General features: G+C 34.6%; 2 protein-coding genes, 1 long non-coding RNA gene and 1 other non-coding gene across 6 annotated transcripts in view; 3 read left to right on the top strand and 1 right to left on the bottom strand.

The window, feature by feature from the left end:
- Positions 1-7: 7 nt before the first annotated feature.
- LOC107666643 (uncharacterized) lies at positions 8-8074 on the top strand. Its single transcript, XR_001631699.1, has 3 exons — positions 8-1008; positions 3727-3733; positions 8065-8074. It is a non-coding gene; the product is annotated as an uncharacterized LOC107666643 (long non-coding RNA).
- A 3212-nt stretch (positions 8075-11286) lies between these two features.
- rrs1 (ribosome biogenesis regulator 1 homolog) lies at positions 11287-12647 on the bottom strand. Its single transcript, XM_016458014.1, has one exon. It carries the CDS (start codon positions 12602-12604, stop codon positions 11582-11584), a length of 1023 nt encoding a protein of 340 aa, XP_016313500.1. The 5' UTR covers positions 12605-12647; the 3' UTR covers positions 11287-11581.
- A 234-nt stretch (positions 12648-12881) lies between these two features.
- trnar-ucu (transfer RNA arginine (anticodon UCU)) lies at positions 12882-12971 on the top strand. Its single transcript is given in 2 exon segments — positions 12882-12918; positions 12936-12971. It is a non-coding gene; the product is annotated as a tRNA-Arg (tRNA).
- A 775-nt stretch (positions 12972-13746) lies between these two features.
- pola1 (polymerase (DNA directed), alpha 1) overlaps positions 13747-14507 on the top strand; it is a 56350-nt gene continuing 55589 nt past the window's right edge. For all 3 annotated transcript variants that reach the window (XM_016458061.1, XM_016458060.1, XM_016458059.1), the window contains exon 1: positions 13747-13918. In XM_016458061.1, the coding sequence (XP_016313547.1) occupies positions 13870-13918 (49 nt within the window). In that variant the 5' untranslated portion in view covers positions 13747-13869. The remainder of the gene's footprint in view (positions 13919-14507) is intronic.

The raw sequence follows: 14507 nt of genomic DNA, 5'->3' as shown, positions 1-14507 counted from the left end.
GAACATTTTATTTTAGTTTTCCTTTTTTTTTTTTTTTGCTCTAAAGTAAAGGTTGTTAAAATGATTTGTACTTGGAGAGGCGTAAAATCGCTGACTTGCATGTTTGCAACTGAAGTCTAAATCCAGCATCTTCGCTGCTTATGAAAATGTTCTCAGTTTAGCCAAAATCATGTTTGGTACTGATATTAATGCGCATGTTGCATTATAAATAACACGTTCCAAGAACAGATACGTAGGTGAGATTTGTTCGTTTAGAGCTGTAGGTTCTATTTATTAAATCTTTACTAATTTATTTATTTCAAAGATATAAAGAAAATCTAATTATATTTCTTTTACATTAAATATTTGATTACTTTCCATGACATATTTCTGATTTCAATAACTGCCACTAATTTCTTGGCCTGTACAGTAAGTTTAACATCCTTTCAAAAGTTCCGTCCTCTTTACACCAATTGGTTGACCGTAAAAATAGCAAGCAGCATTCAGCCTCCAAGATGTGGGGAAATTGCACGTTTTTCAAATATTGTATTAATGTTGGTTTGTCATTAATATCTATTGTTTTATGCCCTCTGTAGTGTTTACATTTTATTGTATGTGGGGATTTTTATTGGTGGCTGAATGTATTTAAACATGCCATTAACACTGACATGTCAGGACGTCATCCGAAGGGGAAAATGGTGTAAACGTAGTTTCTCTCTCCCTCTTTCTTGCTCTGGAACAAATGTTTGTAAGGATTTGCTCGCTGCTACTGAGAGTTACAGCAGGAATGGACATAAGCACAATGGGTTGAAGGAAGTGTAGGACAATTGCTTTGCTCTCATTTGAGGTGAAATGTTGAATTAAATGTATTTTTTTTATTGTTTTTTTAACATGAGAAGAACCCATGTAAAATAGTTTCAGGTTATTCACAATGATAAGTTAGTCTGAGCAAAAGAAAAACCCTGATGTTGAAGAATTCGGTGGTATTAGCGTTACATATTGGGTTTTATCACATTTGGAAATTTTTTTGTAAAAAGTTTATTTTTGCTAATTGTAACCCAGATATTGGAATGCAAAAACACCATCTGTATTCAAAGAAACACTACACATTGTGTCCCTCACCGCATCTGTGTTACTGAGATAAAAAAAATTTGGCTCATGTAACATTGTAGATACCTGTTTAATATGTCTTTGTCTTCATTTTACTGTCAGTGTTGGTCTTGTTTGTTGGTATTACCTTTTTTCTGTAGACTTGAGGGAAGCAAGAATATGTAGCAAACTGACATGCATGAAAGCAAGCAGCACACTTCAACTGACATACTCTTTTCTCATGCAATGTTACGTATTTGACATTATTTTCCGCTGAACAATTATAACCTGCTTCTTTGATATTACAACCAACTCCACAATATCCATGTTGTCATTCACATAACTAAAAATAAAAATATGCTCTTCTAAATGTGCCACTTGTGTATTTTTCTTAAGAGGTTGTGGGTTTTTCTCTGAAACTGATTCAAACAGTATTTAGCTTTTTGATTGACAGCACTTCCATCCTTCCAAGGACCTCATTTTTTGGCTAATAATCACCTTCTCGCTCATGTCACACTGCGAAAGACCTCACAGAGCCCTGTTCTCTTCTGAAAGCAGGTGTTTACAGCAGTAATGGAAGTTGAGGTCTCTTGAGTTGATGGCTATCTGCTGTCACTGGGCCGTGGGTTCTGTGGACTCGCACCCTCCCTGAACAACACAGCTCTCCACAGGTCAGCTGCTCTCTTTAAAGAGGCCCACTCGCCCATGAAATAATGTCTTTTGGTTCTATTGTTCTGTATGTCTGTTGGTTTTGCAGGCCCATTCACTCAATTTCCCCTGAATAGAGGGGCGCAAGGCCCCACTGACATGCCTTCTGCTGCTGACGGCCATTACAAGCCTATAACACATGTGCTCTTATATGTTTCTTTCAAATTTGGAGAACACTTTGCTATTGTATTTTTCAGATGGTCAATGCAGGCTTGAGAGATGTCAAAGGCCCATTGGGGATAAATTGGTTGGCTGGTTTGGGCTTTTGTACAGTGCACTGAGTGCTTGATGGCTACTGAAGCCATTTTGGCTCAACGCAAAACAAACACCTGTTGTATTCTTTGACAGTGATGTGTAAATTTAGAAAAAACTTTAATCTTTAGGTTGAAATCCAAGCCTTGACCTTGACTGATGTGATTATTCTCTACAAGTAGAAAAATAATTACTCCGCATTTACTGGTCGGCTTATAAAATTACTGTAATAGTTATGTGTGCTATTTGTGATGGCTTTATGTATTTTGGATGTTTCAAAGAGGAGACAAAAGCAACAAGAAGTTCTGAAAAAGAACTGGGAACATATTATGGATTAATTTTATTTATTTATTAATTTATATATACACACCGCGTGCATAATTATTAGGCACGTTGATATTCTGATCATTTTTTTTTTCCAAGCACATTTTACCAATTCCAAACCACATCAATCTTAATAACTACTATTAATTTTGTATTTAATCATTTATAATTGATATATAATTGTCCATGAAGGCTGGAAGTGAAAAGACCCTTTATATTCAGGTGTGCAGAATTATTAGGCATGTTTTGTTTTACAGATAAAATTAGCCAAAAAAGAGGTTTAACTCAGACTGAAAAGTCAAAAATTATTAAATCCCCATGAGAAATATTCAAAACTAATGCAATACAGAAATTGCAAAGTTAAGACATGACCACTGGACAGAAAAATGCTCACTGGGTCAGCGGGGTCAGAATATGAATAGTCAATGTGAATTTTCAGTCTTTATTAATGAGTATACAATACATATATAAATAAATAATGACAAGAAAAACAAAAGTGTTCCGATTTACAAGTAAACAACTCTTATGAACTGGTTATTTTTAGTGAATCAATAATACAGCTCGGTCAATCCCGTTTGAATCATGAACAAATAACTCATTTGAGTCGGTTCTTTTAATGAATCACTCAAAAAGCCCGGCAAACTTACGAGTTCGCGCTTGGCGAATCCTTCACTGAATTAATTCACTGAATCTGTCAGTTTACTGAATCAGCAGCTGACTCACTGGCTGTTTTGCCATTTTGCAATTTTTGTGTACTTAAAGGGATAGTTCACCCAAAAGTGAAAATTCTAACATTTTATTCACCCTCATGTTGTTCCAAAACTGTTGTCTGACTTCTGAATAATGTTGGTCACCAAACCGATTTGGTTATCCATTGTATGGACAAAAGAATAAAGACATTTCATCAAATATCTTTTATGTTCCACAGAGGAAAGAAAATCATACAGGTTTGAAACCACATGAGGGTGAGTAATGAAAAAAATTTGGGCAAACTAGGTCCATCAAACGTAAATTAGTATCCTTACCAGTGTTGGGGAAAGTAACTTTTAAAAGTAATGCATTACAATATTGCGTTACTAACTAATTAAGTTACTTAGTTACTTTTTACTGAAAGTAATGCGATGCGTTACTTTTGCGTTACTTTTTAAATCTGGGCTGGGCTTGCTTGTTTGCTTTTAATATAAAAAGTTCTATTTTTGGCAAATATAAAAGCCCTTTCACACCAAAAGCCTCAGGCTGAAGAAAATGTAAATTCACGTCTGTACAGTATACACAGAAGAAGAAAGTTCACTCTTCAGCAATAAAAAAAAGAAGAAGAAGAAATGTAATTTTTGCTTATTAGTATGGTTGAATTAGATCACTGAAGGTCAGCAGCAAATTGGTAAATAAAATGGGATTAAATACATAAAGGATATATTTGTATTATTTAACATATTTAATTATTGCAGCTTTGAGTCATATTCTGAGTTGCATTTAACTGTTTTTATTAATTTTGAGGAAAACTAAATCTGATTTTTTTTTGAGTGAGTGAGATGAATTAATGCATGTTCACATTTATTCTAGAACTAAAGTAACATCTTACTCCTGATTTCTCTCAACAAGGGGACAGAAGAGCTTTCAATAAATGGGGAAAAAAAAGTAACTTGCGTTACTTATTTGAAAAAGTAACTCAGATATTTTCTTGTAAATGAAAAAGTAATGCGTTACTTTACTAGTTACTTGAAAAAAGTAATCTGATTACGTAACTCGCGTTACTTGTAATGCGTTACCCCCAACACTGATCCTTACTGACAGATATGACAAAGTATTTTATGAAAAACTGTATGCACACCACTCTGAATGAATATTGGTCACTCTTTTTCCTAAATTTCCTAAAATTTTCCTAAAATTTAAATGTAATAATTATCTTATATAATCTCAGGAGTGGGACTAGCACCATGCACACTTTGCATGTATATGTGTGTGTGTGTGTGTGTGTGTTTGTTTAGAGGTGTCCCAGTGCAGCATGTCATACAGAGCCATCCCGTGAAGCCCCTCCCTTGGGTCTGTGTGCACATTGCCTGCCATTGTGTGCAGTAGACAGCAGATGGTAGGCTATCGCAGCAGTGACAGACCCAGTCATCTGGCAGGCACTCACAGTTCAGGCGGGAAACCCAGGCGTGGTGCTCCACTGCCAATTAAGGTCAGTCTTTCCACTGGTTATGACTGGCTGACTGCTGAGAGTTTGGACACTGAGCTGGCCAGGCACATAGCTATACGGTAGAAGCTTGAGCTATAAATAAGCTCATTTAGATGGGTGATTTTTGAGTTTCAGGAGCAAAAGGGGCCCTGCCACCAAACTCAAACAGAGGCCTATAGTGTGCTGCGCTTCATATAAAGTGTAAGTATGAATGATTCTGCTGCACACACAGTTTAGTATGGAAGCCCGTTTCTGTCACAAAATAAAAAGATAAAAAAGGTTATTGTGACTTTTTATTTTACAATTCTGACTTTATTTTTAACAATTCCCACGTTATATATCTCATAATTTTGAGTTAACGTTGAAATGTATTCTTTCTCAGAATTGCGAGTTTATGACACATTTCTTGCAATACAAAATTTATAATTCACCATTTTGAGTTTTATCTCATAGTTCTGTTTTTTTTTCTCAGAATTTATACCTGACAATTCTGACTTTTTTCTTTAAATGCTGATGTAACATCTCATAATTGTGACTTTTTCTCAGAATTGCAAGTTTCTTCAAGTTCAGATTTTTTTCTCAGAATTTTCTCACAGTTCTGTCTTTTGTCAGAATTGCAAGTCAATATCTCACAATTCTGTTTTTTTTTTTCACTAAATTCTGAGTTTACATCTTGCAAATGCAATTTTGTCTTTTTTCTTGGAATTCTTGAGTTTTGATCTCTTCTGTGGACAAAAGGATCTGTCTATATTACAGCATGCATATTTCCTTCAAGAAGTGGTTTGGTACATTAAATTTCATATTAGTGCACAAAATCACATTATGTTCACAAAATGCATTTTGTGATTCTTAAAAAAAAAAGTAAGAATTGCAAGATACAAACAAACAAGATATAAACAATACTGAGAATTCAGAATTACAAGATAACTCAAAATTATGAGATATAACAACACAATTGTGAGAAATAAAGTCAGAATTGTGTTATAAACTCACAATTTATGTCAGAATTGTGAGATGTTATCTCAAAACTGTGAGATATAAACTTGGAATTGTGAGATAAAAAGTCACAATTACCTTTTTTTTTGTTTTTTTTATTCTGGGGCAGAGACCCTGCACTGCTAATGAAATTTTTTGTGTTGCAATTTTGAAGGTTCTGAAGTGCAGTAGCACATCAATATGACATCAACAGTCACTGCATCAGTGGATTAGGGTTAATAAGGTTCTGTAAGAGCCCTGCATAAGGGTCCAGGAGAAAGCTGAAGTCATTGTGACCAGTAAGCCAAGCGTAGCAGCTGGCCAAGGCATCTTATTAAGCTAAAAAGTGAGAGAAGTCAGTTACTGGGGCTGATTCAAAGGAAACAGTATAGCAAAAAGTTAATCTTATAATATATGGTGTGCATGATGAGCACTTCATTTCAAACTAAAGTACAGGGATTGGATTTGGCGGCTGTTCTAGAAAAGCAGCCAGACTGGTCCATGATGAGATAATTATTGTTGTTACATTAAAATGTTAGTGGTTGACAAGTTTGACATGTTCATTGATCAGATTATTCTGTGCCACTGAACAGCAACAAGGGAAGAATTTTTTTTTTTTAGTTCTTAAATTTTACTTACAGCAATAATTTTTTTTATTTTAGCCAATATATAAAATCACACAAAAATATACAAATTAATCAGTGCATAGAAATAGGAGTATATTAGAATAATGTTATTGAAGCTATTATATATTTTTAAAAAACTGTAAAAAATTGTTGTAGTTGAGCAAAGATTATTGGAGTGCATTTTACAAGAAATTTTGCTGTCTAAAGTTTTGATGACTTCGATTTAAAACCTAAATTTATATTATCTTCCTGCTTTTCAGAAAAAAAGATATTTAGAATTTAGTTTTTTTTTTAATTATAGTGTTTGGAAAATAGAACTGACATAAATATATTAACTATAATAAATATTAAAATGTTATTAATATTAACAAATTAAAAATACATATTTTGAAAAGTATTTCTGTTACTGATAGCTGTACAATATTATTTATCATGACCAAGACCAGGAGACGTCAAGTGCAATTATAACACTATTTATGCAATGAAAATATCTGCCTGAATTGAAAGACTAAATCCTTAAATATTTAATGAACATTAATGCAGTATTATTTAAATATTTAGTTCAAGACTATTTAGTGTTTGGCTTATTTAAAAAAATTATAATGTACCCCTTAGACTTTGTTTTAAAAATGTATATTATGACATTACTACAATCTGACAGTATTAAGGCAAATATTATTGAGCAATGAACTGACTATTTTGAGGTGTGCATTTATTAGTGTGGTAAAGTATTTTTTTCTTGTAGTGTTACAGTTGCCCCAACTACTGTTACAACTTGTAACATTATGACTACTTAAATATTAAATATTATGATTAATTCTGTCTAAATGCAAAATAAATATAGCGCGGTTACCTTTGGCACATATATACATGCTCCTTATACCAAAAGATGACATGTAGTCTTTGAATTCTGAAGGAAAATACGTGCCTCCAGTCTCCCCTAATATAGTATCACGGGGTTGATAATTAGTTAAGAATACGCATACCCAATCTAAAACAGCTACTGTACTACTTCTCCTTTGCCTTCTGTAAAGGAAGAGTCATTCATTCAGCCTCAAAAGCCCCATTGGTGGCCCCCTGGCAGTGGCTATTCCTTCGGTGCTTGGACAAGATCCTCTAGAGCAAGTTGGGAGAGCTGTGTGCCTGGGCCTCACGCCTGAGCGCCAGGAAAGCGCCCTCCTCCATATCGTCCCCCACAGGGGACTTGTAGCCTGCCTCTGCTGGGGAACACAATGAGGAAACAACAAGCACAAAGGCCCTGTTTATTCTCAATGACCCAGATTCCAGCGCTTTGACGATGGGAGACAAGTGACAGGCTGTTCAGCATTGGTCCGGGACCATCACCAATCAAAGGACCACAGCGAGGTTTAATCTGCCACACCCTGACTGCTCAAAACAGGGTCTCCACAAGCCCAGAGAGCCCAGAGAGTCACCACATAGGAATTCACACTGGTGAAAAGTGTGAAATTGCACTGGCAGTGTTGTTTTTTTGGTTGAGAAATGGCATGAAAAGGCTTTCTATTGAATTAAGAACTGTATATAAACATGTTTCCTGCTCAATTTATACACTACCGTTTAAAAGTATGGAATAATTAAGATTTTTAAATGTTTTTGAAAAAAGTCTCTTATAAAGCTGCATTTATTTGATTAAAAATATAGTAAAAACAGTAACTTACAGTAAAACATTCTTACATTTAAAAGAACTGTTTTCTATTATAATATATTTTATGTTTTTATGTTTTAATACTTTTTAAGATAAAAAAAAAAAATTGTATTCCTGTAAGGCAAAGCTGGCTTAATTTATACATTTACAAATAAATGCTGTTCTTTTCAATTTCTATTTATTAAAGAATCCAGAAAAAATTTATAATTTATAATATTTATTTTCATTGTAATATTTAGCAGCACAACTGTTTGTAATATTGATAACAGAGGAAATATTATTAATAATTCAGCTCCAATAATTGATAATAATTGTGCATCAATTCAGCAATCATTTTTGTATGACACTGAGATATGGCTGCAGAAAATACAGCTTTGCCATCAGAATGCTTTTCATTGTAAAATAAATTAAAATAGAAAACAGGTCTTTTAAATGGTAATAATATTTCATGATACTATTTTTAAACTGCATTTTCATCAAATAAATGCAGCCTTGGTGTGAATAAGACACTTTTTTCAACAAAACATTAAAAAAAAACTTTATTCCAAACTTTTGACTGGCAGTATATAAAATTCATACAAGCCATTAGGGAGGGTTCATTGTGTAAGAATTGATCCGGCCTGGTGTTCTATCTGTGTGCATTGTTAGCTAATGAGCAATGAGCCACCTGTTTAGGGAGTGTGATGCTGTGAGGGGGAGCAGCTGCCCGTGTGTGTCGTTGGGGGTTGACGGGCATAAAGATCTGTAATTTGCAGACTCATTATGTATGATGACAAACTCACCCCATGCCCTCCCCCAGGATCACTATAGTCCCAGCCTGGTTTGAACTAAGTCGTCGTAAGCCTCAGCCATGAACTCATCCTTCTAGAAAAATAAACAAAAGCTAAATCACAAAGACAATCAGATTATTTTCGTGCTGTCCTAAAATGTGCGGTACAAATGTGCCAAAGAAGGAATATAGTGTATAAAATGTTGATTTTGTGTAACTGTCTGAGCTTATATATAACCCTGGACCACAAAACCACGGGTATATTTAAAATGATAGATTTTTCTTTTATGCCAAAAATCATTAGGATATTAAGTAAAGATCATGTTCCATGAAGATATTTTGTAAATGTCCTACCGTAAATATATCAAAACAGATTTTTGATTAGTAATATGCATGGCTAAGAACTTCATTTGGACTTCAACTTTAAAGGGGATTTTCTCAATATTTTGATTTTTTTTTTTTTTTGCACCCTCAGATTTCTCAGCAAATATTGTCCTAACAAACCATACATCAATGGAAAGCTAAGCTTATATATTCAGCTTTCAGATGATGTATAAATAAAAAATTGACCCTTATGACCAGTGTTGGGGGTAACGCATTACAAGTAACGCGAAAAATAAATATGAATACCCTCATCTCACCCACAAAAAAAAAAAAACACAGATTCAGTATTCCTCAAAATGGATACAAATAATGCAACTCAGAATATGACAAACCTGCAATAATGAAATGTTAAACAACACAAATATGCTTTATGTATTTAATCCAATTCTATTAACCAATGTCTTTGCTTCTGACCTTCGATGATCCAGTTCAACCATAATAATAAGCAAAAATTACTCTAGACAAACATTTGTGTGTCTTTTTTTATTGCTGAAGTGTGTTGAAATTTCTTCTTCTGCATTCTACTGTATGGACGTAAATGTACTTTTTCCCTTACTTTCACTTTTGGTGTGAAAAGGCTTTTATATTTGCCAAAAATAGAACTTTTTTATTTTAAAAACAAACAAGCAAGCCCTGTCCAGATTTTAAAAGTAACGCAAAAGTAACGTAACGCATTACTTTCCATAAAAAGTAACTAACATAATTAGTTACTTTTTTATGGAGTAACGCAATATTGTAATGCATTACTTTTAAAAGTAACTTTCCCCAACACTGCTTATGGTTTTGTGTTCCAGTGTCACATGTTTGCCATGACTCGACTCGCGCGCGTACCACCTATGACGTCACCCTCACCGAGTCTCAGCTCGTCGCTGTGTTACCACCATCTAGTGGACAGATTATGAATTACATATGTGATAGCTCAGAAATAAATGAATATTCAATTGTAAAGATTAATTTGTAATTAAAAAAAAAATTCAAACTGTCCATATAAATATGTGACTAAATAAATGAGCTCTTGCATTCAGCATGTTTGTGAGATACACTATATTTTGAGTAGAGTACTAAATAGATATTCAATATATAACATCAACTGGTGGTTTTGAGCCCATTACAACATTTGTATCTTAATCTCACATGGTGTATTAGTAAACACCCTGCATTCTCAGCACAACACTGCTAATTGATTTTGGCATAAAGTGTGCCCTATATTTCTGTCCATTGGTGTGGGGTGTTTGTATTGTGATTGTTTGATTAATGATGCTTAACAAACCTGACAGCAGTCAACAGATGGGCATTTCCCCTCCCAAAGCCCCCAGCTGATCTGAGATGGTGTCGGTGGTCAAACACCATCCATCAACTCAAGAACTGGTTATTAATTTGTTTAGAAAGAGCCACCAACTCTGCAGACGCATCAATATTTTGAACATATGGTGTCTTGCTTCTCACTCAGTGAGTGGGTGAGAGTATTTAAGCCAGTCATTTAATTCACGTTAAATTACTACATCATTATAGTAACACACTTGACTAATCTATCAAGAATGACAAATCCAAACAAATGTTTAGAGCAGGGGTGCCCAAACTCAGTCCTGGAGGGCCGGTGTCCTGCAGAGTTTAGCTCCAACTTCCCTCAACACACCTGACTGGAAGTTTCTATGCTTAGTAAGAGCGTGATTAGCTGGTTCAGGTGTGTTTAATTAGGGTTGGAGCTAAACTCTGCAGGACAACGGCCCTCCAGGACCGAGTTTGGACAGCCCTGGTTTAGGGGGATTTTCAGATAACATGGCCAAATCATGCATGGTTATATGCAACGTCGCTCTAGTACATTTATTAGTACGTTTTTTTTAGTACATTAACTAGATCAATTAAACATACATTTAAATGTATTACATAAATGTACCTCTAGATGGCCATGTACAACTAGCATTGTTCAATATCAACTGTCTGAAATTAATTCCATTTATTCTGCATAGAACAAACAATGTAAAACTGGCTAGAAATGAACAAATGCAATAAATAAGAGATCAAAAGCATCATATAAATATATATATAATTATTTGTTTTGCACTTTTTTATGTTAACATGAAGTACATCTATTTTATTTCTTAAAATAATCAAATAAAAAAAAAATGAAATGATTTATACATAAAGGTAGCTAATGTTAGATGATAGTATATCAGGTAGTAATTTAAGATTTCATTTATTTTTATTTTATATTGTATTCAAGCAAAATTATTCTTACTATTGTATTACAGCTCATATTATGTAGAGTATGTTTTTAATTTTTGTTTTTGAGTAAAATATGACAATCTATCTAAAATATAACCAAGAACAGACGACATAAGAGATGATTTGAATTTATTGTGAAATCACTAATATGAATAACACGTGGCAATATTAAATCAAACATTCATGTAGAAAGAGTCCCAATTATTTTCAGTCCAGCACTGCATCCATGTTATTTATAAACACTGCAAGTCTGAACACCACTGTGCAACCACATATTGTATAGAACCAAACCAGCACCAAAAGCACTGAAAGTTATGGCTGTATGAGACACATGGCAGGTCAACATCATGTATACAATATATATATACTTTTACAATATATATAAGAAGCCCACACTGCTGTAGATTTTATCGCTTTCCTTGCTTCATTTGAGGTTTCCGTCCTTTGCCTTTGGGACCCTTTCCACCAGCCTTTCCTTTACCAGACATCTTTCCCCTCCGTCCCTTCTTTCCAAAGTCTTTCTTATTCTTGTGCCTGGATTCCATGTCCTCTTCCCTCATTTGCTTATTCACAGCTTTGGTGACGTCAAGTCGTGGCTTCTTACTGTCCATCACTTTCAGTAAATCCAGCTGTTTTTGTTTCTCACTACTAAAGTCACCAATAAGAGGCTGGAACTTTCTCTTTTTCCCAGTATTTTTAGGCGTCTTCTCCTTGGGCAGGTTATCCTGGAATTTACCAACAGAGGCCGTGGAGATCTTGGCGACATTGACGGCTTGTGCCAGCTCTGCTTTGGACTGCCGAGGGGTGGGTGCGAGGCCCATGCCTGGCACCTTGATCTTCTGAGCTCTGGCGATGTTCTTGAGTCTGTTGTACTCATTCCTGGCCACTCGCTCTTTCTTGGCTTTATTCCTTTTATTAAACTGGTGCTCACTGGGATCTGCATTCTCTGGGACCTCTATCAACCATTCCTTGGTGTCATCTTTGGCACGTTTGTATCCCCATCGCCTCCTCCATTCCTTATGGACTTCATCCCAGACCAAGTTGGTCTTCTTTTTCTTCTGAATGCCTTTCAGCTTGGCAAACTGTTCCCATTTTGTAGGAGGCTTTGGTTTTGGAGCAGGCTTTTCCCTGGGTAATAGAGTGGTTGGATCTGGTAGCTTGGCGACGAGGACTTCTTCAACTCTTTCTGTTGGAAGTTTCCATATCTCGTTGACGAGGAGTTGAGTGTTATCTCTCGCCAATGAGCGGAGAAAGTCTTCCCGTTTGCAGTCTTTAAATTCCCGAGTATCAATCCGATTCTTATCAAACGCAAGCAAATTACCCGGGTCAAATTCAAGGTCTAACTCTTTGCTTACTGTAATACCTTTTAGCTTTTCAGCCTCGTCTCTTTCGGCTTTAGCGAGCACGTCTTCAAAGCTGCACGAAGCCATTTTGGTTCTAATGACACAACGTGGTTTCCCCACATGTGCTGCTGAAAGCGGAAGTTCTTTATTTCAAAATAAAAGACCTGCCAACTTACTTAGAAAAGGAAAAAAAGACGAAAATATTTAAGCAAATAAAAATGCAATATGTTTTTATGCATAATGTCTTAGAAAAACAATAATATCTAATATAATAGTGTCTATGTATTATTATGACAAGATAAAATAGGCTAATAAAACTTCGGAGGTAGGAAGGAGTACCGATACAGTTGCGGGACGTCCCATCGGCTCTGTGGCGCAATGGATAGCGCATTGGACTTCTAGATTAATAAATGAGGTAATTCAAAGGTTGTGGGTTCGAGTCCCACCAGAGTCGAAGCTTTTGTTTTCAGAAACTATACAAATGGCCATATGCCAGAAGTTACCTTGAGTGTTCGGAGATACGATTCAACCAAACACGGTTCAGTGATTCACTCCGAGAATATGTGAATCTTATAGATGAACTGAACATATGTGTTTTAAAGCTATGGAGCGTTACGTTCGATACTTACGATCAAATATTAAATATATTCACATTTATCACTTCTTTGTGAATATGTTAGGATTATTTAACGTTTTTTGAAGAACAATAACATACATAGAGGTAGTAGATCGACAAAAATGGTTACATTTATACAGATCAACAACAAACATATTGTAAAAATGTCATTTTTAAATGGAGACGAATGGAAAATTGTTTAATGTTATTTAGTGTTATTATTTATTATTATTTCATGTTATTTATTTCATATTTAGTTCATATTCACATTTGTTTTACTGTCGTGTATTAAACTGATTGTGTTTTATATTTGTGTTGGTTATGTTTGTCAGGTGCTTTAGAGTTTAGAGCCCACTCTGTGTCAAAAAAAATCAAATAACAATATGTTCCATTGTTTTTTGCTACTGCATGCAAAAATATAAGTTTCGGTAAATAACAAATTCTATTAGAAATGCGGAATTATTTGTCCAATTATACAAATAAAGTGATTTCTAACTGTAATAATTAAAAACTCAATACATTCGTAAAGTAATATGTGGTCTAAAAACAAACTGAATCAGGTTTGTCTAAACAACTCGGATCATTGAACTGGTTCAGATTGGTCGGCTGCTGATGTCGTCATATCCGCTGCTCGAGTTTCCCCGGGAAGACACTTTGGCGCGGAATCTGTTGTTTTGGCTCGGCGCTTCAGAAGACGACTGAAATTTTACTTCATATCAGGCACTAATTTATATTAATGGCTCCTGTCGCAAGTCCTGATAAAGACATGGACGGTGGAGATTGTGGTGAGCGTGTTTACAGAATATTAATGCAATTCATTCAGACAGGCAGCTTATTGGATGCCTGTACAGACGGCGCTAATATAATATGAAATATAATGAACTAATATACCTGCACCAATCGCTAAAATATGCGTTTATGCAAATACGTGAAGTGTAATATACTTCTGTTGAGTAATTATGATGCTTCAGTCTTTGAATGTAAATTGAACATGACGTTTCACTTTGTCACAATGTTTCACTTTGTAAACGTTACCCTTTCATAATTGACACATAAATACTTTAAATGATCGGTTTGTAACTATTTCCTGTATGTAATAGACTATGACCTGAATCTTTATACATTTGCATGAACATATTGTTAATAAATATGTTTGATAAAAATGTGTACCTCGGGCCTTCGTAGTTATTGTTATAATAATAACAACCGTAAAATCAGGGGTTAATTGTTTTGGTTTCATATTTGAAATATGCTCAAATAGTTTTATTTTTAGAAATATATTTGTATATATGACAGTAAAAACATTATCAGACATTTTAATTATATTATTTTTTTATATTATGTCTCAAAGACATTAAAACAATACTTAGTGTT

Source organism: Sinocyclocheilus anshuiensis, unplaced genomic scaffold (assembly GCF_001515605.1).
Source record: "Sinocyclocheilus anshuiensis isolate Anshui unplaced genomic scaffold, SAMN03320099.WGS_v1.1 scaffold1100, whole genome shotgun sequence".
Taxonomy (NCBI): domain Eukaryota; kingdom Metazoa; phylum Chordata; class Actinopteri; order Cypriniformes; family Cyprinidae; genus Sinocyclocheilus; species Sinocyclocheilus anshuiensis.
This window is presented reverse-complemented; position numbering and strand designations above follow the sequence as displayed.